This window comes from Diabrotica virgifera, chromosome 1 (assembly GCF_917563875.1).
Source record: "Diabrotica virgifera virgifera chromosome 1, PGI_DIABVI_V3a".
Classification (NCBI taxonomy): domain Eukaryota; kingdom Metazoa; phylum Arthropoda; class Insecta; order Coleoptera; family Chrysomelidae; genus Diabrotica; species Diabrotica virgifera.
This window is the reverse complement of record NC_065443.1, coordinates 238,012,342-238,039,872: the sequence shown is the minus strand read 5'-3', so window position 1 is coordinate 238,039,872 and position 27,531 is coordinate 238,012,342. Positions and strand designations below refer to the sequence as shown.

The window sequence follows — 27,531 nt, the reverse complement described above, 5'->3', positions numbered from 1 at the left end:
TAGTTTGATTGAACCTAACTTACCTTAGTACAAATGTGCATATAAAAAAAGTTACAAACCTTTGAACCTATTAGATATTTTTTATTGAAAATGGACATGTGGTATTCTTATGGCAGTAGAATCTTAAGAAAAAATTATAGTAAAATTTGGACACCCCATAAAAATTTTATGGGGGTTTTGTTCTTTAAACCCCCCCCCCCCCCAAACTTTTGTGTACGTTCAATTTAAATTATTATTGTAGTACCAATAGTTAAAGACAATGTTTTAAAACTTTTTTGGCTCTTAGTACTTTTTCGAAAAGTCAACTGTTATCAAGATATTTTGAATATTTGTCAGATTGACCACATATTTGTATATGGCTATGAATATTATGAAAATTTATGTATGATTTACATTTTTAGGTATATTTTGAACTATATTAAAAAAGAAGTCACGTCTCGTGAAAAGTCACGTCTCGTTTGCCACGAGAAAAGAGGCAAAAAAGTTTTAAAAACACTGTGTTTAACTAATGGCATCGCAGTAATATTTTATTGGAACGTACACAAACATTTGGGGGGTTTAAAAGAACAAAACCCCCATAAAATTTTTATGTAAGCATATTAAAAAATAAGCCTCAACTCAATAAAAACTGCCTTATCGAAAAAATACTAAGAGGTAAAAAAGTTTTAAGAATATTGAGTTTATCTAATGGTACCACAATAATAATTTAATTGAGACGAACACAAAAGTTTGGGGGGTTCAAGGGAACAAAACCCCCATAAAATTTTTATGGGGTGCACAAATTTCACTATATTTTTAACTAATCTAGGATTATTAAATATAAGATAAATAATAACATAAATAATACACAGACATACACAATAATACACATTCGAAAATCGAATAACATTACTGAACAAATTTAAAAATTGGCTTGTGTACTCTTGTGAAGTAGCGTAAGTCAAATATTTAGGCAAATGGTGAGCGTCGCCTGATTTATATCCGGCAGTGCCTTTCAGCACTGCTTACTGATTATAACAGTGGAGAAAAGGTCGAAATACTTACATGGACAAAACTAAAAACGGGTGCAACTAAAAATATAATTAAACTTAATATTAAAAAAGTTTTCATTTTTACTAAAACCCTTATACTATTATCGACTTAAAAGTATTTTCAAACAATACGGGAATTCTGCATCTTATCAATTAAATTGCTAATTATGATTTTTAGAGTATAACATAAACAATTTAAAGTGGATATTATCAGTGATATAAAGTTAACTTTATCAAGCGGTACAATGTAGTGACGTCGAATCTGGAATTTAAAGTTCAACAATTAGGTGTTTAAAAATAATTACTATCTTTTATTGCAATTTATAATTATCAGGGTTTAGAAGCTACAAAGTGGGAAACTACATAATTTGAAAATGAAGTGTGTTCATTTCTATTAACCTATCGTAAATTCTGATGATATTATAAATATGTCAATAGAAAGCATTTAATTCTTATTATTTGTTTTTAATGTTTAATATTAGGCCTGGATCCCTCGTACAAAAAAGTTGATTAATAGCAAGCTGAAAATTTGCTAATAGCTTAACGGTGCCTAGTCGGACAAACTTTGACGTCCGCGAACACTGGAACACGGGAAGTTTTAATTGTGGAACAGTTTAAAAATTTGAAACGTCAGATTACGAAAACGCCCCATATATTTTGTCGGACAGAACTTCCAATTGATTTATTACCGTTTCGTTAAACTCTCATGCAAAAATCAGACCATTATTTATCACCAATATAATTCCGTTCTTCGTGTTCCACTCATTAAAATGGCAAGTTGGTGATAAACACTAGTCTGATTTTTGCATGAGAGTTTAATGAAATCGTAACAAATTAATTGGAAGTTCTCTCCTACAAAATATATGGAACGTTTTCGTAGTCTGACGTTCCAAATATTTAACCTGTTCCACAGTTAAAACTTCCCCTATTCCAGTGTTCCCATACATCAAAGTTTGTCCGACTAGACACCGTTAAGCTATTAACAAATTTTCTATCTTGCTGTTAATCAACTTTTTTTTTGTACGCGGGATCCAAGTCTATTTGCCGTGTATTCCTTAGACTAACATACAAATAAATGATTAACTATTTCAAAAAAAATATTCATCTACCTACCTCCTTTCTTTCTTTTTAGACCGGGCTGTATCGTCGCCCCAGCTAGCGAAATTATTCCGAGCCGATTTTTTTGCACAAACTTACTCAAAAAGAGGTCCTTATAACTTATAACATATCCACAGGGTGCCGGGCGGTGCCGTGGTCGAAAAATTGTTTAATAGTTATTTATGATATAAGTGTTAAAAGTACACGTTTAAGGCACGCATGTGAAAGTTTGCAGAATGAGTGATAGCGAGTTCTGCAATTCACATGAGTGCCTTAAAAATGTACTTTTTAACACGTATATCATACAATATTTTTTCTACCAAAGTAATTACAGGACAATATCTACAAAAACTTTTACTTGAACTTGAAGACTGACATTCCATTTTTATATTTTTTTGACATTACATCAAAATTGTCAATACGAATTGCAGTGCCATAAAAATTTTAAAGCACTAGTGCCTTAAAGTAGAATTTTTAACGATCGTATGGAGTGCTAAAAATTGGATTTTTAACACGGTTTTAGAAAAACAATTTTTTTAAACAAATTCACAAAAATAATTTTTTCATTTCGAGCAATATTTTTTTAGATAATATGGGTCATTCTGAGCAAAATAGGTCTCTTGTCATTTTTCTCTAAAATTGATTTTTGTCGAATTATATGCGATTAAAAATTTGAAAAATGCGAAAATGGCCATTTTTTTAGGCTTAATAACTCGATTAAATATTATTATTATGAAATTCAAAAAGTAACCTAATCAAGTTTCAAACGCCTTCTTCAAGGTCCTGAAGAGATTATTTTATCACAAAGCTGCTATTTTTAATTATTAACAATTAGCGCTATAGTCCAACTATATCGTCGCCCCCGTTAGCAAAACTATTTCGATTAGATTTTTTTGCACAAACTTACTCAAAAAGAGGTCCTTATAACACATCCACAGGGTGCCAGGAGGTGCCGTGGTCAAAAAATTGTGGAAACAATTTTTTTTAAACAAATTCAAAAAAATATTTTTTTTTATTGCCAACGATACTTTTTAGATAATTTGGCTTATTCTGAGCAAAAAAGGTATTCTGTGATGTTTCTCTAAAATTGATTGTTGTCGAGTTACCTTTTCGAATTTTTCAAATTTTAAATCGCATATAACTCGACAACAATTAATTTTAAAGAAAAATCACAAGAGACCTTTTTTTCTCAGAATGCCCCAAATTATCTAAAAAAAATTGTTCGAAGTGAAAAAATTATTGTTGTGAATTAGTTAAAAAGTATATTTAAACAATTTTTCGACAACGGCACCGCCTGGTACCCTGTGGATTTGTTATAATGACCTATTTTTGAGTAAGTTTGTGCAAAAAAAATTGAATCGGAATAATTTCACTAACGGGGTCGACGATACATCCTGGACTATAGCGCTAATTGTTAATAATTAAAAATAACAGCTTTGTAACAAAATAATGACAAAAATCTCTTCAGGATTTTGAAGAAAGGGTTTGATACTTGATTTGGTCACTTTTTGTGACTGTTTATGTATTATTTCATAATAATGTTTAAAGTGCCGCCTACAAGATCCCGAAGAAATTTTTGTCATTATTTTATTACTAAGCTGTTATTTTTAAGTAATAATAATAAGCGCCATGCACGTGTGCGGGGCTGTAAATGCTGAGTGTGAGAGAGAAGCCATTCCAGCAGTCCAATTGTGCATCTTACTCGCACTCACATTTACAGCAGCGTCAATACGATCTAACCACTCATTGTTATTAATTAAAAATAACAGCTTAGTAGTAAATTAATGACACAGATTTCTTCAGGATCATGTAACGGCGACTTTAAACTTTGATTTAGTCACTTTCTGACTTTCAAAATAATAATTTTTAACCGAGTTATTAAGTCTTAAAAATGGCCATTTTCGCGTTTTTCAAATTTTAAATTGCTTATAACTCGAAAAAGATCAACTTTAGAGAAAAATTATAAGAGACATTTTTTGTCCAGAATGCTCCAAAAAACCTAAAAAAAAATTAGTATGCGCCAAGAATATTGATTTTTGCAATTTTATTAAAAAAAAAATTTAAAAAAAAATTGGCCCACTTTTCTCGTGGGCGACTTCTTGAACCTTATTCTGGGATGTCTCACGAATGTGATTGTGCAAAAATATCTCATGGGAATATTTTTCTCAACGAACCCGCCGTTTCCGCCTTGTCTATTTGTCATAGCTAGAGATCGGAATATAATAATATTGTAGTTTCGAATTAATTTAATAAAAATTCAAATGTCCGCCTATGGATTTTTTGTCAAAAAAGTTGACGTTTTTTAATTCTCTAGTAGTTTTTACGTCAACGTCAACCTTTTTGACAAGTAATCATAGGCGGAATTTTCAATTTTTATTAATTAAATGCGAAACTATAAATTTATATTTATTTCATTTATTCATCAAAATTAGCTTAAACTCAAACAAAATTAATATGACTGAATAGGTATTTTCAATACCTTTCAAGCGAGGTATCACTTGCCATAAGGTCCCATTTAAAATTATCGGTCACAGTGGCTCTGTAACGTCATCTGTCACTATTACGTCACCTGTCATGACTAGTTAAGAAGCTTACGTCCGTTTATTTCCTACCTCCAAATTTCACTATTATAGGAATAACCGTTCAAAAGATACGAGGGGGTACGCACTTTTGACTAGCACTGTATAATTACTGATAATTAGAGAGCGGAATATATGCAAAGTGCATATAGATGCATATATTGCATATATTCAGACAATAAACACAACATTGCATATTTAAGCTAAACACGATTTATTTTGCATATTTTAAAAATAAATTATATAAAACTTTAAAATTTTCCTCTCTTAGTTGGAATTTTATAACTTCGATATGAACGAGCTCGTTATTTATCTACCTATCGCTCATTATTATCTATCTGGACTTTCCCATTACTACCTGAATTTAACAATTATGGGTGTTCCCAGAAAAATATTATTTTATTAGCGTAGCAAGTCGTAGGTACCTACCTGCTTTTAAGGGTATAATATTTATTTTGTCAGTTTCCGGCCAACATTTGTTTAAAGTAAACGTTGTATCGTATTTAGTGTTTTTGAAGTGATTGGTATATATTAAATTTAAATATGTCTACCATTCAAAAAAGTGCTTGGATAAAGTGTTTTCCCGAGTTAAAGCTAAGTGGAGACAAAGTATTTTGCAAGGCCTGTTCCAAAATCGTAAGTTACATTCATTTTCACATTTCATTTTTCAGATTTCATTCAATTTCACATTGAAAATTTTGAAAAATATTTGATTATAAATTCATACTATAATTTAGATTCTTAATTTAATTATAATATCAGTTTTTGTGTGTCATTTCATTTGTTTTTATGTGAAAAATAAATATGTATTAAACATAAATGTAGGTTGAATTTTTTAAACATAAATGTTTATATTTAATATATTGTTTTATTTTTGTGTATTTTTAATATGCATCTGCATATTTAGACAAATTTAGAAAAAAATACCTGCATATTGGTAGTAAAAGTAATGCATATATATAATATATATATATATATATATATATATATATATATATATATATATATATATATATATATATATATATATATATATATATATATATATATATATATACAGTAGAACCTCGATTATCCGTCAGAGCACCGGACCAAGGGTATGACGGATAATCGAAAAGACGGTTAACAGAACATTAGAAAAGGTTAAAAAATTGATAATACATCGATGTGCGATGCAGCTTCTCTAGCTTCTTTAGGCAAATCTTTGTCAGTTGCAAAAGCATCATCGATATCGCCACCATCAAATTCCAAGTTTGTGTCAGCTTCTGAACCTGTTTCGTCAGCCTTTGTTTTGCCATTTCAACGATTTCATCATCTGTCAGCAATCGATAGCCGTTTGCGTCCTCATCACAAATTACCCATTTATTTAGGTCATCTTTAGGTAACGAAAACAAAACAGTTGATTTACGAATTTACGAAACAGCGAATTTAGTTTGGCTTATCGCAATGCTAAAAAAATGAATTGATGACTCAATTTTTTTCTTATGTACTCAATACAACTTTTGTATGGACCCTGACGGTTAACAGAGGTGACGGTTAATGGAGAGACGGATAATCGAGGTTCCACTGCATATATATATATATATATATATATATATATATATATGTTCGGAAAGGTTTCCGCGGTTAATACAATGAAACTTAAAGCTAAAATCAATATCAACAAAAGAATTAATATTAAAATTAAACTCACCAGGCTTCCGGGTTGAACCGCGTCGTTGGTTTCTAGGCCGAGCTTTCGACGTCCTCTCTGACGTCATCTTCAGGGCTTCCGGGGTCTCAGTCTCCTGAGGCTCCAGACACTACACTCACTACTCACTACTTCACTACTCACTGCAATACTGTATTGCAGTGAGTAGTGAAGTAGTGAGTAGTGAGTGTAGTGTCTGGAGCCTCAGGAGACTGAGACCCCGGAAGCCCTGAAGATGACGTCAGAGAGGACGTCGAAAGCTCGGCCTAGAAACCAACGAGGCGGTTCAACCCGGAAGCCTGGTGAGTTTAATTTTAATATTAATTCTTTTGTTGATATTGATTTTAGCTTTAAGTTTCATATATATATATATATATATATAATATATATATATATATATGCGCATATTTTGGTAATGTTGTGTTGCATATATTCTGCTCTCTAGTCATAGCTATCGCTTCTTTTGTACTGTGTCACATTTATTATGTGCCTAGTTCTTTGCATTGTGGCTTACTACCCTTCCGTAAAATTATCCAATGGCCACACTTCAACCAACACGCTGAACAATAAAAGTATTAATTAAACAAACATTTATTAATTGTTAACAATATATTACACATTATGTTAACCAAAAGAAACGTAAGGTGGTTCCATATATTTCTCGATAATCGGCTTAACGTATCTGTAGACTCTCGGATTTTCTCTCACCTCAAAGGTAGAATTTATATTTAAATAGGTCAATGAATCTGGATTCGACATTGGCCACGTTACGTTCAGGAGAAGTGGATCCGCTTTAGGGGTTGGATTACTAAAATATAAATTAATATGTGTCTCGTTAAGTGGAAATGGATAGAAAAAAAGTAATATGCAAGGTAACATCCATAAACTACGTCGCAGAAAAGGGGGAGGGGTACTTTGCCTATACCTAGGGGTACCTATATAATATTATAAGTATTATAAAATATACCAATATAAATGAAAGTGCCCTCTTACATATTAAAGCCTATTTTAGAATTAAAAAGAATTATATAAGATACTTTATCATATTATGTATAAGTTTTCAGTTTGTGAAAACTGTCATTATAGATAGCAGTGCGTGAAGGGTTTAAAGTGTGCGTGAAGTAACAATATATTTTAAATGGGATTTACTTTTTCGCACTGTTTTTGGCACATTTTCATATATTTAATCAAATACCCTTAACTTTCGCGTTGTCATGGTGATAACATAATGAGCAATAAATTACAACAAAAATTTTGACAGTTTTGTGGTTTGAAATAAGTTAGAATTTTGAAAAATCAAAGTTCTAAAAATTGTAGAATAGAATAGTTTTTTGTTTGTTTATCGTAAATAAAAAACTGTATGAAACTGTGCGTGAAGTATTTTTTGCGAACTTACGCGATGTATATCACTCGCTCCGCTGTCGCTCGTGCTCTAAACATCGCGTGCGTTCGCAAACAGCATACTTCACGAAAATAACTATTATCGCATACTTTTCATTTCGTTTTTATCAGTCACATCCTATAATATTATTATTAGCACTTTTGTGCAGAACAACAAACAATAAAACATTGTTGTTTGTGTTTAAACAAACGCTTCTATACAAAACAACATTTGGAAGCAGTAAATTAATTATTGGTTCATTTATTTAGTGAATACTGTATCTGAAACAATTCTAAAAAACGAATGGAAATAAAATATTGTTTTATTTAATTAATGCAATGTATTTATACTTAATAAACCAAATTGAGTTGGAGTCCGGCCCTGATAGCGAGCAAATCTTACAGCTTTATATCGGTTCCGACAAATTTATAAATTCAAGTTGAAACATAATTTAATTTTTATACTGTTTGCAAGATAAAGTTCAAATGTGACAGTGTGTTAAAAAACCAACAATTCTGTGAGTATAAAATTACATTATTTATATCTAACCATAAAATCAGAAGTTAAAAGGCAATATTTTATTGATTTCAATCCAATTTATCGATTATCGACAACTTTTTGCTGATTCAAGTAATTAGGCTACCGTAAAATTTTGTTAAGTGGCCAGGTCCGGCTTCGGATCCACTATTCCAATGCATGTAAATTTTCAACGAGACGATGGCTGAACCGGAGTTGACTACTACTTCACTAAATACACCGACTACGTCACATATCTCTTACTGTCAAGCATTAAACAGTTTTAAACATCCTTCAAAAGACCAAGGTATCATATTCTCAACCATATAAGGAATACAAGTTTTTGAATATGTAAAAGCTGTTGGATCAATATGACAGCCCAAAAATGTTATTTGGGCATCCAAAATCGCAAACAACCGCATCTGCATCTACCTCTCGTCTAAATATATAGCTGACAAAATTCTTAGCTCCCACAAGCATGTAATTATTGACGGCAACCAAATTGAAGTAAGAAGACTAATAACTCCTGCCCAGAGATTAATCATATCTAGTGTATCTCTTACTATACCTAATAGCATAATTGAAGAGCACCTAAAAACTATGGGTATAAAATCCGTCTCCAACATGACGTTTCTACGAGTAGGCATGCAAGAGCCGGAATACAGCCACGTGCTTAGCTTTAGAAGGCAAATCTTCATAAGTCCTTTAGAAAATGAATCGATTCCTGACTCATTCCTCATTTCTTTCGACCATACATCATATCGAATATACATTTCCATAGACGGTTTAAATTGCTCCAGATGCAAGACGGTCGGACATCAAGATTCTGACTGTCCTTCTTTATCATCATTAAGTAGTCCAGTTAATCAAATGGAAACTGACCATCAAGCGAACATACATAACTATGCCAATGAAGAATATAGTCAGCTAGAAGAACAACCACGAACAGAACACGAAGAAGGTACCCAGATATTAAAGAAACCGGAACCTAACACCACACTAAATCCCAAACTAACATCACCCGCAAACGACCAAACTACTTCCTCACAAACAAACAAAGAACTACAGATTTTGTCACAACCACCCAAGTCAAATATCCCAAGATTCAATAACTGAAAGCGATAGAAATCCAACATCAAAAAATAAATTTCCAAACACAGACCCGATTGAAATAACAATTAATCCACCAATCCAAAAAACTCAGACAAACACTCTTAAAATCGACCTAGAAAATAAGACACAGCATATAAACACAGACAAAGCACAAAACAAACGCAAAATCTCTCAAATCTCTCCAACAGCTACTACATCTATAGAGGAACCTACTTTCATAACACCAAAAAATAAAGAGAAAAAATAAAATCAGATCAAAATATCGCAACAAAAAAAAAACACTGGAGGAAATGCTAAGTTACACTAAAATATTATTTGACAACCCAAACTCCAAGTACCCTATAACTTACGAACAGTTATTAGACTTTTTTGAAAACTGTGAGAACGCAGCAGACCCTTTGAGTATCGCAAAAATGTACACAGAAGAGACAACAAAAGTCATAGATCTATTATCTGACATATACCCTTAACTGAAGGATCGAAAAATTAAAGTCAAATGCACTAGAATAAGAAATAAAATAGTAAAGTAAGACATTCACACTGACTTAGACAGCGACGCATTTACAGACACTTATTAATACAACATCTTCAACTCTCTAATTCAATGGAATATAAATGGGTATTATACCCATTTAGAAATGTTAAAATTATTAATTTCAAAACATAAACCTAGTTTAATACATTTACAGGAAACCAATTTCAAAAATAAAAAAACTCACAACTTAAAGAACTTCAATTGTTTCTTTAGAAACCAATCAAAACGATTTAAAACGACTCTTAAAACAAAAAAGAATTCAAAAATGGCAACAAACTTGGAACAACACCCCAACAAGACTATACGAAGTCAGCAAACATCCACATCTTTGGAAACCAAGAATAAAAGACAGAAGAGAACAAGTGATACTTACCCGTCTCCGTACCGGTCATACAAGACTTACTCATGACTACTAACTACAACGCAAAAATAAACCAGTGTGTGAAATGTGCAACAGTGATCTAACGGTAAAACGTTTTTTAATCCAGTGTCCCAAATATAACAGTGAACGATGGAAGTATAACATACCCAACTCCCTAAAAGAGGCCCTAGAAGAAAATACAGATACTAAAAAAATATTTTCGTACCTTAAAGACTGTAAAATACTTCAAAAGATCTAAAACCCACATTGTAACAAACATATTATTAACTTATGTATATAATACATTGTTTATATAAATTATTGTTACATTTAGTCCAGAAAGCCACTGCGCATCCGCTAGGGAAAATATTCTAATTCGGATTTTTTGCACAATCTTATTCAAAAAGGACTCCTTTTAACAAATTTGCATGTTGCCAGTACCAAAAGAAGGTCAAAAATTTTTTAAACGTTTTTTTTTGTTTTTTTCCTAAAATTATTTTTTTTGCATGGAAAAAAGTTTTTTTAGGTTTTTTGGATCATTCGAAACAGAAAATGCCTTTAGTGACTTTTCTCTAAAAATGATAGTTTTTGACATATAAGCGATTAAAAATTGAAAAATTGTGAAATCGGCCATTTTTAACCCTCAAGAACTATGTGAAAAACTGAAAATTTGAATGTTGTCAAGGTAGGTAGATATTCTTTAAACATCGATTGATGAAATCCCGAAGAGTTTTTTTCAATACAATATTCAAAACTCCTTTGTTTTTTAATTGGTAATCAAGCGTGCGCGACACTATTTTCCACCGACAGTATGGTGCAAATGAAAGGAATAAATTCGCTATTTCGTAAACCGGCGACTTTAAGGAAAAATTCCGAAACAGGTCGATTTTATTCTTAAGTTATGATATTGTGGCGTATATCGTATACTAGTGACGTCATCCGTCTGGACGTGATGACGTATTCGATGATTTTATTAAATGAGAATAGGGGTCGTGTGGTAGCTCATTTGAAAGGTTCTTCAATTTTCTATTCAGTAATGTAAACATTCACATAATTATTTATACAGGGTGTCCTTCTACTTCTTTTCTTGTCAAATAATTTAATTTAATAAAAATTTTTTGGACACCGTGTATAAATAATTATATAAATGTTTATATTACTGAATAGAAAATTGAAGAACCTTTCAAATAAGCTAGCACACGACCCCTATTCTCATTTAAAAATATCATCGATTACGTTATCACGTCCAGATGGATGACGTCACTAGTATACCATATATGCCACAATATCATAACTTAAAAATAAAAATCGACCTGTTTCGGGATTTTTCCTCAAAGTCGCCGGTTTACGAAGTAACGAATTTATTCCTTTCATTTGCACCATACTGTCGGTGGAAAATAGTGTCGCGCACGCTTGATTAGCAATTAAAAAACAAAGGAGTTTTGAATATTGTATTGCAAAAAACTCTTCGGGATTTCATCAATCGATGTTTAAAGAATATCTGCCTACCTTGGCAACATTCAAATTTTCAGTTTTTCACATAGTTTTTGAGGGTTAAAAATGGCCGATGTCGCAATTTTTCAATTTTTAATCGCTCATATGTCAAAAACTATAATTTTTAGAGAAAAGTCACTAAAGACCTTTTCTATTTGGATTGATCCAAAAAAACTAAAAAAACTTTTTTCCATGCAAAAAAAATAATTTTGGGAAAAAAACAAAAAAAAAACTTTTTAAAAGGAGTCTTTTTTGAGTAAGATTGTGCAAAAAATTTGAATTAGAATATTTTTTGCCTAGCGGATGGGCAGTGGCTTTCTGGATTAATTAACCTAAATGCGCTAATGACCCTGCGTGGTCGATGCGATATTATAATAAAAAAAAATAAACCAAATTGCATCGAAACCAAAACAAAATAAGTATCAAGATATGATGCAGTTAAGAAAGCATACGAACTCCGGTAAAAGTGGTGTCTTCTGTCAAAATAAAGCTAATCAGTTGTGCAGTGAAATTTGTAAATATAGTTTGAGAATTAACTTAAAAAAAAAACAGAAATAATATTCATTTAAAAAAAAATCACTAAATGAGTTGCAATTGCGACGTCAACACAGGGGGGTCGACTCTAAATGATGCATTACGGCGGAAAGGGGGAAGGGTATTCAAACGTCCAAAGTTTTTACGACGTAGTTTATGGATGTTCCCCAACTTACTAGTATTTGATAAAGTTGGTCCAAAGTGTTAAAAATCGGCGCATCATCAGTCGATCTTCTTCGGGAAATTGATTCATATCACTATTATTTAGAAATTCCCACCAATAATGGAGATCTTCCATGTGTCCAACTCTTTCAGCTCCTACAAATTCCATATTTGATAATTTTGCTTTTAAATAACAACATATTATATTTCTTATAGTTAAATATCGATATTAGTTTTGTTTGTACATTATTTATCTTAAAACCCTGCCTAGCAAAATAATTATCCATGATGGAAATAACAAGAAATACTTTTGTGAAAGTTGAAGTGTTATCTGAAGGAGGATTAGAATAGCGTGGACAAACAAAAAACGGGCACAAACGTATTGCGAGAAATGGGCAAAGAATACAAAATAATAAATATAATAAAAACAAGAAGGTTATAATATCCGGGACACTTAATGAGGGGACAGCCATATGAAATGCTTATAATGATAATACAGAGAAAGGTAGGTGGAAGGAGTGTTGGAAGAAGGAGAATGTCATGGTTGACAAATTTGAGGGAATGGTTTAAATACAGTTTAATAATATAACTCTTCTACGCAGCAGTGAATAAAGTAAAGATAGTGATGATGTTACAAAACCTTCAATTGAGAGATTTAAAGAAGAAGATATTATAATTAATTTTATCTACTCTATCTCATATTATGTATAAATTTTTAGTTTGTGAAAACTGTCATTATAGATAGCAGTGCGTGAAGGGTTTTAAGTGTGCGTGAAGTAACAATGTATTTTAAATGGGATTTACTTTTTCGCACTGTTTTTGGCACATTTTCATATAATCAAATACCCTTAACTTTCGTTAACTTTCGCGTTGTCATGGTGATGACATTGTCAGAAATAAATTAGGACAAAAATTGTGACAGTTTTATGGTTTGAAAGAAGTTAGAATTTTTAAATGTCAAAGTTCTTTAAATTGTAGAATAGAAATGAATTCAAAATCCACGAGGAAAATAAACTTCCTCTAGCTGGCTGTATACCGTAAATCACAAAAATGCCAAGTTTCTTGTAAAAGGTATATATTAAAATACCCTAAATAAGGGTCAAAATACAAAACGTTTTCGGATTAAGGAATCCATCATCAGTGTTTAAAAGCCAAAATTTGCATGCCTGAGCCACCAAAATGTATAGGGTAAAAACCCAGTTGGCCATTGAAATCCAATATGTGAGGTTTTCACCAAAAAAAAGTTCCAACCATGTGGGGAGAGTCCTGTGTTGCCCTGGGTAACATCCAGGTTTATCTATTACATCCGATGAATTTTATATAAATATGTAAAACATCTTTATTATTTACATTTAAAGGGTTTTTACCCTATACATTTTGGTGGCTCAGGCATGCAAATTTTGGCTTTTAAACACTGATGATGGATTCCTTAATCCGAAAACGTTTTGTATTTTGACCCTTATTTAGGGTATTTTAATATATACCTTTTACAAGAAACTTGGCATTTTTAGAAATGAATTCCTGTGACGAAGAGTTACAGTTTTTTTATTTGTTTATCATAAATAAAATATTGTATGAAACTGTGCATAAAGTACTTTTTGCGAACTTACGCGATGTATAGCAGTCGCTCCGCTGTCGCTCATGCTCTAAACATCGCGTGCGTTCGCAAAAGGCATACTTCACGAACTGTTTCATAAATTACTATTATCTACTCTATGTCACATTATGTATAAGTTTTTAGTTTGTGAAAACTGTCATTATAAATAGCAGTGCGTGAAGGGTTTAAAGTGTGCGTGAAGTAACAATGTATTTTAAATGGGATTTACTTTTTCGCACACTTTCAATGGGTTTTTTGGCACACTTTCATGTAATCAAATATCCTTAACTTTCGCGTTGTCATAGTGATGACAATATGAGCAATGACTTACAACAAAATTTTTGACAGTTTTGTGGTTTAAAAGTAGTTAGGATTTTTAAATGTCAAAGTTCTAAAAATTGTAGAATAGAAATGAATTCCAGTGACGAAGATTTACAGTTATTATATTTGTTTATCGTAGATAAAATATTGTATGAAACTGTGCGTGAAGTACTTTTTGCGAACTTACGCGATGTAACGAACTCGCTCCGTTGTTGTTCGTGCTCTAAATATCGCGTGCGTTCGCAAAAAGCATACTTCACGAACTGTTTCATAAATAACTATTTTAATCCAGTTTTCCGAGCGTTTCGCAAAGATGTCTAAAAATTGATAAATTAAGAGGAAGTTAAAAATTATTTCACTGCCTTATAATAATGTCCCTGTATAACTAAACAAGAATAAAAATCCGCTAAACGCCGTAAAAATAAGTGGCGCATACAATATTCCAGCTACCAAAGATCTGATATGAATATTACGTGGCGCGAAAATGTATTTTCATTTTGATGCAAAACAAAATTCTAGTTTTATTTTAAAAGGTTTTTCCATAATATTTGCTAAATTTTAAGAAAACGCGCCACAAAAGAGTAACTTTGATATAGTTTGAATTTTGAAACTCTTTTGTGGCGCGTTTACTTCAAATTTAGCAAATATTATGGAAAAATCTTTAAATTAAAACTAGAATTTTGTTTTGCATCAAAATGAAAATACATTTTCGCGCCACGTAATATTCATATCAGATCTTTTGTAGCTGGAATATTGTATGCACCACTCATTTTTACGGCGTTTAGCGGTTTTTTATTCTTGTATCAGGAGTTTTTTAAAGTTATTTATAAATTAAATGTATGAAGGCGAATGCAATGTTTCTCGATTACACGTTAAGTTTTATAAATGGTTGTCGCATTACCTCCCAAATGATCTAGTGTCCATCGAATGTACACTAGATATTTTTTCTATTCGAAATAAATTGAAAAAGATATTGGGATAGCTGGTAAATAAACTCGGATTGCCCGTTGCCAAATCAAATTTAACGTCGTAACCACTGCAACTATGTACATAAACAGAATAATCGTTAATTGGATTATATTTTGTAGCTTAATAACTTCTAAACGGCTTAACCGATTTTGATCCCTAAACATGAGTTTGAAACATATTGACAAGTAATATCTGATGCATTGAAGGTCAAGTAAGATAACTGAAGCTATTACAGGAATTATTGAGCTTGAAAAACCGTTTTTCCCATAGATAATAGATTTGATCACACTTATGAAGCCTATAACTTAAAAATTCGAATTTTCCCGAATATGAGGTATACACAGTTAGATTTGCCTGGAGTCCTTCTACAAATGCTCAGGTATTGGCGCAATTCGTAGTTTGAAATTTTGAGTAATTGTCGAATAAAAATTGAGTCATATTTCTGAGCTCGGTAACTTTTGAATGGTATAACCGATTTTCAAAATTAGACATCCGTTGGAAAGGTAATGACCAGTACTATCAGAAGCCGTAAAGGGCAGACTTAAATTTTTGAAATTTTTGGGAGTTTTGGGGACGAGAACGAACAACAGACCCTAAATAAGAAGGGCCGTAAAATCCACACCCTTGGACCAAAATGGATGGTTGACATATGAATGGGTGAGTCTTTTCCTGAACTTTAAGATGGGAGTTGGTCCAATTTTCAATTCAGTAAGATTTAGAAAATCGAAAATTTCGTGTATATAATATTAGGGTGGTAATTAGGGGGTTGTTTCCGATAACTTTTTGACTGAAAAATAGGGACTAGCATTCTTTTGATTAAAAGTCACTTAATTTTTAAGCTACCTTTATGTACTTCATCTTTTATTTTTGAAGATAGATCTTTTTAAACATTTAAAATTAGTTTCTATAAGTTATCCTCGAAAAATGCATAGTTTTTCCATCTGTTGACTTCGAAACTACATATAATATTTAGTATTTGACGAAGAAAAGCTAACATAATTTGTAATAAAGTACAGCTCGGTTACTATTGGTCTTAAAGAAAATTAAAAAAAAACACTTTCTTACTTTTTTAAAAGGTAGATATATATTTGTTAAGTAAAGATGTTTTGATAAAGCAAAAATTTTTGAGTTATTAGCAGAAAACTGATTAATAACATTGCTTTTTTCGATATGAAACTAACACTTTCGATAACCAATAAATTGAAAACTATTAATTTGATCAAAAAAAATGAATAAAACATTTTTTGCTTACAATTAATGTTTTTACCACCATTTGCGGTCAAAATATAATAAAAAATTTCCACCCCCAAGATGAGGTGGTAACCACACCATCGTAAAAGCGTCTTTCGGCATCATATATATTTTGATCCTTGGACTTTCCACTACTTATTGTCAAATTTTCAAGCAAATCGATCCACTCTTTAAAAATTGCGAAGTGAAAAGTTTCAGTTCCTGGACTAATTATACATTTGGAGCTCTATAACTTTTGAACGGCTTAACTGATTTTGATCAATAAACATGAGTTTGAAACGTATTGACAAGTAGTATCTGATGCATCCAAGATTAAGTATGATAACTGAACGTATTACAGGAATTATTGAGCTTGAAAAACCGTTTTTCCCATAAGAAATAGATTAAATCATAGTTATGAAGCCTATAACTTAAAAATTCGAATTTTCTCAGATATGAGGTATACACCGTTAGATGCGTATAGAGACCTTCTACAAGAGTTCAGTTATTAGCTCAATTCGCATGTTGAAATTTTGAGTAACGGTCGAAAAACCAAAATTTTGAAAGTTTAATTTTTTAGTTTTTCGGCTATGGTGAGCAGTGTCTCAGCTTAATAGATTAGGCACCGTTTGAAAGTTAAACTCAACCCTATTTATTTGGTGTACTTGCGGTTTTCTTCTCTCTCATTGAACCTAAGATATATACGCCCAAAAAATATGCTATTTTGTATCTACCTAGCCCTCTAGCTGGCTTACGGGCAGTCAGAAGTCAAAGATTACACCGGTTCTGAATCAGCCCTCACACCCTCTTGAAACACAGAAAAAAAAATTCAGATCGGTGTAACTTTTCCACAGAAATACAAACATACATACATACAAACATATCCACAAACATTTTCCACTTTTTAAATAAAAATTGAGTTATACTTCTGAGCTCGGTAACTTTTGAATGGTATAACCGATTTTCAAAATTAGACATCCGTTGGAAAGGTAATGATCAGTACTATCAGAAGCCGTAAATGTCGGACTTAAATTTTTGAAATTTTTGGGAGTTTTGGGGACGAGAACGAAAAATAGACCCTAAATGGGAAGGGCCGTAAAATCCACACCCTTGGACCAAAATGGAGAGTTGACATATGGATGGGTGAGTTTTTTCCTAAACTTTAATATGGGATTTGGTCCAACTTTCAATCCATTCTGATTTAGAAAATCAAAAATTTCGTGTATATTATATAGTGTCACTTGTAGGTGTATTGTTGTTGGGGTTGTGCGCCACTGACGAGGACTGCCGTTTTTTGGTAAAACATAAATATTCATTTCTAGAGTGATCTATATTGACCGGAAAATAATACCATTAAAAGTTTGACTAATTTATGTTATAAAAACTATTAATTTTTAATTTTTCTTTTCAGATGAACAATTTAAAATATATCTCACCGGGAACAATGTAGATGTCATCCATCATCCCACCTAAATCTCCCTTATAGGCGAACTGGTACACAAAATAGGGTGCATGAGCACATCCGAGCTCTATCTGTTTTCCAGTAGGCGTTGAAAAAGATTGATCGCTGCTCCACTGAAACGAGATAAAAATAAATTAACCCAAAGAAAATTCAGTATCTTATTTCTCATTAAAAGTACATATGTGTATCTATCGTATTACACAGCTTATATCTTTACTCTGACGATACGTCGTGACTTTATAAATAGGTAGGTATCATACACTGCCACAGGGGAGTTCGCGACTCCGACGCGACTTTTGAAATATAAACTTGCTTGTGAGAAGTTGCTTGTTTTACTGATGTTATTATTAAAGAAACATATTAAAAAAGTCAAAGTTTTCAACCTAATAAAAATATTCAAAATATTTAAAAATATCCAAAATATTTCTAAAATATATTTAATTGAAAACATATTCGACCATTTTCCTGGTAACACCTCCATGGCTTCTAAAAATTGCAAGCCAGATGAAGATGTTCTCTCAGGCTTGCAATTTTTAGAAGCCATGGAGGTGTTATCAGGAAAATGGTCTAATAAGTTTTCAATTAAATATCTTTTAGGAATATTTTGGATATTTTTAAATATTTTGAATATTTTTATTAGGTTGAAAACTTTGAATTTCATTTAGCAGATGGCGCTAGGCACCTACTCCATAACGTCAGTTGCAAAGCGGGTTAAACTCTCGGAGTTTCGTCACTTGGAGCAGAGAGCAGCAAACCTACGCCTCTCTGATGATGAGTCCAATTAGAGTCGAAAATCGTCGATTTAGAGTGCTGGTTTGCGTTCTCTGTACTAAGTGAAAAATAAGACAGTTTTGCCTTCGCATTGCAACTGAATAAAAATGGTATACATTTTAATTAAACAATTTTTCTTTAAACTCTCAGAAACTCTATTTTTAAGGAAAACTGGGATGATGTTTGTAGTTTCTATATTTGGGAGTGCAATTAGAACGAAAACGTGCATTGTTTCGGAATGATTCAAACAAGCTTATATTTTTATAAAACTTTTTTTGTTAGTTTATATACATGTTAAAGTAAAAAGTTCTACTCACAGATTTTGCCGCTAATTGTTTATTAATTGTTTAAACAATAACAATTTTTTTGTTTAAATAATTTTAAAAATATCGTTGATTTCATCATTTTACTTTGATCAAATATGTTTCTATTTTGTTTTTGATTATACTGAATCCGAATATGATATTACAATTTGAAAATTCTTATACACTAGCTCTTATACAGCATGTCTGCGTAGCTAGGAACCATATGGGAAACATTTTTATTATTAATTTTACCAAAAAATTTTATTCTCCATAAAGTGCTCTGCATAGCCTAAAATCTAAAACTTAACCATCGGATATCAAATTTTATATCAATCAAATCAATTTTTGTACGAGGTATGTCAAAAATATGAATTTCGTTAAAGACTAAAGTACCTTTATATTCCAGAATAATAAGAATTGTTATTATGAAAAGTTATTTGGAATTAAAAACTATGTTTTAATATACAATTACATCCTTCTAATTAAAAAAAAAATAAATTTTTCTCAATAAACCATCAGTTTGTTAAACCACTTATTGAAAAATTTTCTGAAGGTGATACATGGTCGTATCTACAATAAATGCGAGGAATACCTGGATGACACACAACTTGGTTTCCGTAACGGGTTTGGAACGAGAGATGCACTGTTTAGAATGAACGTACTTGCTCAAAGATGTCGAGATATATCTGTAGACATATACTGTTATTTTGTTGACTTCCAAAAGGTATTTGATGGTGTTAGGCACTCTATATTGATCGAAGATCTAAAATACATTGGCTTGGACGGCAGAGATGTTCGAACAATTGCTTTATATTGGAATCAAACAATATCAGTTTTAGTAGACGGTGTGGAATCACAGGCACTTAAGATTATTACACACACAGAATATTAAAAGAGGAGTACGGCAGGGATGCCTCTTGTCACCCCTGCTTTTCAACGTTTACCCCGAAAGAATTTTCAGAAAAACACTTTCTGAAAAACAAGAAGGAATACTTGTGAACGGTGAAGTCATCAATAATTTGCGATATGCGGACGATACAGAACTCCTAGCTTCTGCTCAAGAAGATCTGCAAACACTACTTGATAGTGTCGTTGAGAGCTGTAGGGAAGCACGTCTGGATCTGAACATACGGAAACCCAAAATACTCTTAATAAGTAAACAACAGCATATAAAACCGTCTATATATATGTAAATAATACCAAACTTGAGCAAGTTGAACCTAAAATTGGTATTGAGGATCCGCCTACTTCGCTGCTACGTGTTCTTGTTCTTACTTTATGGTGTCGAGTCCTGGACTGTGAATAAAATCGATCTAAATCGCCTTGAGGCTTTCGAAATGTGGTGCTATAAAAGAAGTTTCCTGGGTGGAGAAGATTCGAATCTCCACAATACTAGAACGTCTCAGCAAGGAGGAGTGCAATTAGAACGCAAACGTGCATTGTTTCGGAATAATTCAAACAAGCTTATATTTTTCTAAAACTTTTTTTGTTAGTTTATATACATGTTAAAGTAAAAAGTTCTACTCACAGATTTTGCCGCTAATATGAATTGTTTAAACAATAACAATTTTTTTTGTATAAATAATTTTAAAAATATTATTGAATTCATCATTTTACTTTGATCAAATATGTTTCTATTTTATTTTTGATTATACTGAATCCGAATATGACATTAAAATTTGAAAATTCTTATACACTAGCTCTTATAGAGCATGTCTGCGTAGCTAGGAACTATATGGGAAACATTTTTATTATTAATTTTACCAAAAAATTTTATTCTCCTTAAAGTGCTCTGCATAGCCTAAAATCTAAAACTTAACCATCGGATATCAAATTTTATATCAATCAAATCAATTTTTGTACGAGGTTTGTCAGAAATATGAATTTCGTTAAAGACTAAAGTACCTTTATATTCCAGAATAATAAGAATTCTTATTATGAAAAGTTATTTGGAATTAAAAACTATGTTTTAATATACAATTACATCCTTCTAATTAAAAAAAATCAATTTTTTCTCAAATTGTTTGTTAAACCATCAGTTTGTTAAATCCTTTATTGAAACATTTTCTGAAGGTGATACATGGTCGTATCTACAATAAATGCGAGGAATACCTGGATGACACACAGCTTGGTTTCCGTAACGGGTTTGGAACGAGAGATGCACTGTTTGGAATGAACGTACTTGCTCAAAGATGTCGAGATATATCTGTAGACATATACTGTTATTTTGTTGACTTCCAAAAGGTATTTGATGGTGTTAAGCACTCTATATTGAACGAAGATCTAAAATACATTGGCTTGGACGGCAGAGATGTTCGAACAATTGCTTTATATTGGAATCAATGAATATCAGTTTTAGTAGATGGTGTGGAATCACAGGCTCTTAATATTAAAAGAGGAGTACGGCAGGGATGCCTCTTGTCACCCCTCGTTTACTCCGAAAGAATTTTCAGTAAAACACTTTCTGAAAAACAAGAAGTTATACTTGTGAACGGTGAAGTCATCAATAATTTGCGATATGCGGACGATACAGAACTCCTAGCTTCTGGTCAAGAAGATCTGCAAACACTACTTGATAGTGTCGTTGAGAACTGTAGGGAAGCACGTCTGGATCTGAGCATACGGAAACCCAAAATACTCTTAATAAGTAAACAACAGCATATAAAACCGTCTATATATGTAAATAATACCAAACTTGAGCAAGTTGATAAAATCGTTTACCTCGGACGGCAATTAAATTGTAACGCAGAAAGTCTAAGTCTAAAATTAGATCTAGGATAGAGCAGGCTAGAGTCGCTTTTAGAAGGATGTCCAAGGTGTTATATAACAGAGACCTAAAATTGGTATTGAGGATCCGCCTACTTCGCTGCTACGTGTTCTTGGTCTTACTTTATGGTGTCGAGTCCTGGACTGTGAATAAAATCGATCTAAATCGCCTTGAGGCTTTCGAAATGTGGTGCTATAAAAGAAGTTTCCTGGGTGGAGATGATTCGAATCTCCACAATACTAGAACGTCTCAGCAAGGAGGAGTGCAATTAGAACGAAAACGTGCATTGTTTCGGAATAATTCAAACACGCTTATATTTTTCTAAAACTTTTTTGTTAGTTTATATACATGTTAAAGTAAAAAGTTCTACTCACAGATTTTGCCGCTAATATGAATTGTTTAAACAATAACAATTTTTTGTATAAATAATTTTAAAAATATTATTGAATTCATCATTTTACTTTGATCAAATATGTTTCTATTTTATTTTTGATTATACTGAATCCGAATATGACATTAAAATTTGAAAATTCTTATACACTAGCTCTTATAGAGCATGTCTACGTAGCTAGGAACTATATGGGAAACATTTTTATTATTAATTTTACCAAAAAATTTTATTCTCCATAAAGTGCTCTGCATAGCCTAAAATCTAAAACTTAACCATCGGATATCAAATTTTATATCAATCAAATCAATTTTTGTACGAGGTATGTCAAAAATATGAATTTCGTTAAAGACTAAAGTACCTTTATATTCCAGAATAATAAGAATTGTTATTATGAAAAGTTATGTGGAATTAAAAACTATGTTTTAATATACAATTACATCCTTCTAATTAAAAAAAAAACAATTTTTTCTCAAATTGTTAAACCATCAGTTTGTTAAACCACTTATTGAAAACTTTTCTGAAGGTGATACATGGTCGTATCATACAATAAATGCGAGGAATACCTGGATGACACACAGCTTGGTTTCCGTAAAGGGTTTGGAACGAGAGATGCACCGTTTGGAATGAACGTACTTGCTCAAAGATGTCGAGATATATCTATAGACATATACTGTTATTTTGTTGACTTCCAAAAGGTATCTGATGGTGTTAGGCACTCTATATTGATCGAAGATCTAAAATACATTGGCTTGGACGGCAGAGATGTTCGAACAATTGCTTTATATTGGAATCAATGAATATCAGTTTTAGTAGATGGTGTGGAATCACAGGCTCTTAATATTAAAAAAGGAGTACGGCAGGGATGCCTCTTGTCACCCCTCGTTTACTCCGAAAGAATTTTCAGAAAAACACTTTCTGAAAAACCGGAAGGAATACTTGTGAACGGTGAAGTCATCAATAATTTGCGATATGCGGACGATACAGAACTCCTAGCTTCTGCTCAAGAAGATCTGCAAACACTACTTGATAGTGTCGTTGAGAGCTGTAGGGAAGCACGTCTGGATCTGAACATACGGAAACCCAAAATACTCTTAATAAGTAAACAACAGCATAAAACCGTCTATATATGTAAATAATACCAAACTTGAGCAAGTTGATAAAATCGTTTACCTCGGACGGCAATTAAATTGTAACGCAGAAAGTCTAAGTCTAAAATTAGATCTAGGATAGAGCAGGCTAGAGTCGCTTTTAGAAGGATGTCCAAGGTGTTATATAACAGAGACCTAAAATTGGTATTGAGGATCCGCCTACTTCGCTGCTACGTGTTCTTGGTCTTACTTTATGGTGTCGAGTCCTGGACTGTGAATAAAATCGATCTAAATCGCCTTGAGGCTGTCGAAATGTGATGGTATAAAAGAAGTTTCCTGGGTGGAGAAGATTCGAATCTCCACAATACTAGAACGTCTCAGCAAGACTACTGAGATCATAAAAAGCATCAAGCAGAGAAAGCTGGAGTATTTCGGACATGTAATGAGAGGTCCCAAATATAGGTTGCTACAAAATATCATGCAAGGAAAAATAGCAGGCAAACGCAGTCCAGGACGAAGAAGAACCTTATGGCTGAAGAACTTGCGAGATTGGTATGGTGTTGATACACAAGCATGCTATTTAGGGTGGCAGTGAATAAAATTAAGATAGCTATGATGGTAACCAACGTTCTGAAAGGACATGATACATGAAGAAGAAGTCACTTATTGTATTGCAATTTTCGCACAAATCCGACAGTATTACATTGATTTTGTATATATGTTCGGGATAACAGGCACGGCCAAATTTTAGTCGAGAGATAGTAACAATATCGCGTCTTGAAAAATCTAAATTTTTATGCCAATAATCTGTCAGGATTTTCGGATGTAAAAGAGTATACCTTGTCGGACAATTTATACAGTATTGATTCCATTGAAGTTTTCAGTTATCATATAGTCTGGTTTTACTTACGGTTATACATTCTTGAAATCCAATATCATTCAATGTTTCCTCGCCACTGAAAATGCTGTCTTTTTCCAACTGATATGTTAACCATAGATTATAGCAATTTACACATATGGTCTCCAGTCCAGTCTAATATGCTGCTCTGTGTCTAGTAGTATTGATTTTTATAAGGAAAGTACAAAGTTGATTGAAGATATCTTCACCACACTTGACTCTTTCGAAGCGAGAGAATGTGATCTTGGCGAGAATTTTATTGAGCCTGCCATTTCCAGTCTATTCTATTCTCTTTCAATGTCTTTTCCGCGATTCTCTTTTTGCCCTTCTCAGTCCCTTATTATTTTCAGGACAAACTTTGCGATAATAACCTACTCAACTGATCAATCAGTTTTACTTCTTTTCTTTGATTTCGAAGGTTGTTATTCCACTAGGTCACCTTCCTGTTGAAATTGGTTACTATCTTTAAAAAAAATCTTCAAACGCCAATATGAAAACTTTTTAAAATTGTTCGCCATGCATGTCTACATTCAGTGTATGAATTTTATCGTTCCCTTTATTAAGCAAAATTATAGGTCTGCTGGGTAATTTTGATAGGCTCAGTACCTGTTATTTCTAAACAGATATGTTTCGATAGTCAGATATGTTTCAATAAGAGATCATCTGACTGACCCATCTATTTTAAGGTGGTCATTCTCTAACTAAGCAGTGATTATTCTCGAACTAAGCAAGATGCAAACTCTTGCTTACATTGAAATCAAAGAGGTTACGAGTTGCACACCAACAGCAGATAGGGAGGCCCCACTAGGCCCTATATTTATAATATAAGAAAATGAGATATTATTGACTATAAGAAAGAAAGCATGAGTAACGTAATGGTTATCAGAAATACCAAAGGGAAGATGATTTCTGACCATATGGTATCATATACAGGCCTAAAGTACTATTTGAATTGAACGTTTGCGTTTTTTCGTGAGATATTTGGAAGCCTGCACTGTACAAAAGAAATTAACATAAATATTTTCGAACTATAGTGATCAATGTATACACAGGTCTCCAATTAAAGCCCCAATAAAAAGAGATGACGATAGGAGATCATCAGTTACAAAATACTTCGATTCAAAGTGGACCTTGGGAATACCAAAAAACCTTGGTGCAACCGAAAAGCAAGTCTGAATTCTAAGGAAATATAACTTTCACTGGGAAACCAGACATGACTTAACACATGAAAAAATGTTTATTAGAGGTCAGATCAGATTAGCGTAAGAATAGGCTTTGTTTCTACATGCGCTAGTCAAGAAACACTTGCATACAATGAGACTGTTTCATGGAGGCTTAATCTGCAGACTCTGTGGTAGAGGTCCTGAAATAATCAACTTTATCTTTCGTAACTCCAAATCATTAGATTTTATGCCGCGAAAAGTATTGTAGAATACCAACTGACTTCAAACATATGTTATCCATCCTCTTGAGCTGCATATGAAAGTCCAGAATGCTGGAGTGGCTATTAAGACTAAATGGAAGATACACAATAAACCAACCGGCTGCAGTAATGTTTCCAATTGATGGATTCGACCGTTACTTGATGGAAGTTCATTTTATCTAACAATAAAACACTGAAAACGTTTTTTTTCTATACTTCCACAAAATTTATTATAACTAAGTGACTACAGCTGTTTCGGCAGAGTGCCTTTCTCAAGTGATATGGTTTACAATGTGTTTGCCTTTTTAAGTCTTCAACTGAAGAGGTTGAGGAGTGGGGAGCTGTTTGTCTCGAGTTGGTCATTCAGAATTATATCTGTATTTTTCAGTATATTAATTTCCATAGATTCTAAAAAAGATAGCTTAAGGCCTTTATTTTGAATATGCAGAATTTGAAACCCTTCATTGAAAGAATGATTATGATCTAGAAGGCGCAGTGCGTATGTAGAAGTGTCTGTTTTTCTATTGTTGAATGCCCTTTTGTATTCTGCTATCCGTTTGTCAAATCATAGTTTTTTCAATAGATTTATAAACTTAACAGATACTAAATTCAATAATAGTGAAATAGAACTTTTAGAGAAAGGATTCAAACACAACTTGCCTCAACATAATAATCAAAAAAATTTAGAATATTTAGGTGTAGAATGTGAAGTACCGTTAAACAAAACTGCCAAAATCATAGAAAAAAGCATCATTGCCAGATCTATTACCGATGTATGTAGTGAAACTATTAATTGCTATTTCAAATAAAATCAAATAGCCGTTTCAATTAAAAATAAATCAATAAAACATGACATAATATTTACAAAAGCAGACAAAGGTAACACTACTATTGCTATCGACAAACGAGACTATAATAACAAAACAATAGAATTTTTAGCTTACCAAAACAGTACAAAACTAAACAAAGACCCTACAGAAAAATACCGAAAACAAATTAAACTAGCCATTGAAAATTCAAAATCAATACTAAATCCAACAGAACAGAAATACCTTAACATTATGAACCCACAACCTCCTAAATTATACTCTTTTATTAAACTACACAAACCTGACCACCCAATAAGACCTGTAGTTTCTTTTTATACAGCTCCGTCATATAAACTTTCAAAAAAACTGTCAGATATTATTAAAGAATACACTAAATTTTGATCTAAATTCACCGTAAAAGATACACTAGAACTAGTTAATAAAATACAACATTTTCAATTGCCCAACAACTCCAGACTAAATTCATTTGACGTAGAAATCTTTTTCCTAGTGTTCCTCCTACAGAAACTTTTGTTTTAGTTAAGAATCTTTTAGACCATAATAGTACAAATCCGATCATTGCATCTGAAATTTTACACCTTCTTGAAATTTGCATAAATCAAGACTATTTTGAATTCAATAATCAAATATACACAAACAACAGTGCAGGACTTATTATGGGTAATCCTCTAAGCCCATTGCTATCAGATATATTTATGAACCAACTTGAAACAACAATTTCTAAACATCCCGTATTTAAACAGTTCTTATATTGGTGGAGATACGTGGATGATATACTAGTATGCTTTACAGGAACTAACAGACAACTTGACCAATTTCTATCATATATTAATTCACTACATAATAATATTGAGTTTACAATAGAAACAGAACAGAATAACTCCATAAACTTTCTAGATGTAACGATTTCCAGACTACACAACAAACATGAGTTCTCCGTATATCATAAACCTACCCATACTGACACAATTATACACAATTCATC

General features: G+C 32.3%; 2 protein-coding genes and 1 long non-coding RNA gene across 7 annotated transcripts in view; 1 reads left to right on the top strand and 2 right to left on the bottom strand.

The window, feature by feature from the left end:
* Window positions 1-27,531, bottom strand: part of LOC114328169 (juvenile hormone esterase) — a 256,507-nt gene that overhangs the window by 62,424 nt on the left and 166,552 nt on the right. Inside the window, exon 1 of one of the 5 annotated variants that reach the window (XM_028276955.2) lies at window positions 1,045-1,209. The exons of the other annotated variants lie outside the window; for them this stretch is intronic. Within the exon in view, the coding sequence (XP_028132756.1) occupies window positions 1,045-1,110 (66 nt within the window). The 5' untranslated portion in view covers window positions 1,111-1,209. Of the gene's footprint in view, window positions 1-1,044; window positions 1,210-27,531 lie in introns of those variants that run through there. 5 annotated transcript variants of the gene reach the window in all.
* The window catches only part of LOC126883039 (uncharacterized), a 159,872-nt gene that overhangs the window by 62,456 nt on the left and 69,885 nt on the right, over window positions 1-27,531 (top strand). The gene's annotated exons all lie outside the window — the stretch shown is intronic.
* The window catches only part of LOC126883012 (juvenile hormone esterase-like), a gene marked incomplete at its 5' end in the record, with an annotated part of 49,412 nt that continues 28,854 nt past the window's right edge, over window positions 6,974-27,531 (bottom strand). Inside the window, 3 exon segments of the mRNA XM_050648183.1 lie at window positions 6,974-7,206; window positions 12,509-12,650; window positions 18,048-18,186. Coding sequence (XP_050504140.1) covers window positions 7,023-7,206; window positions 12,509-12,650; window positions 18,048-18,186 — 465 coding nt within the window.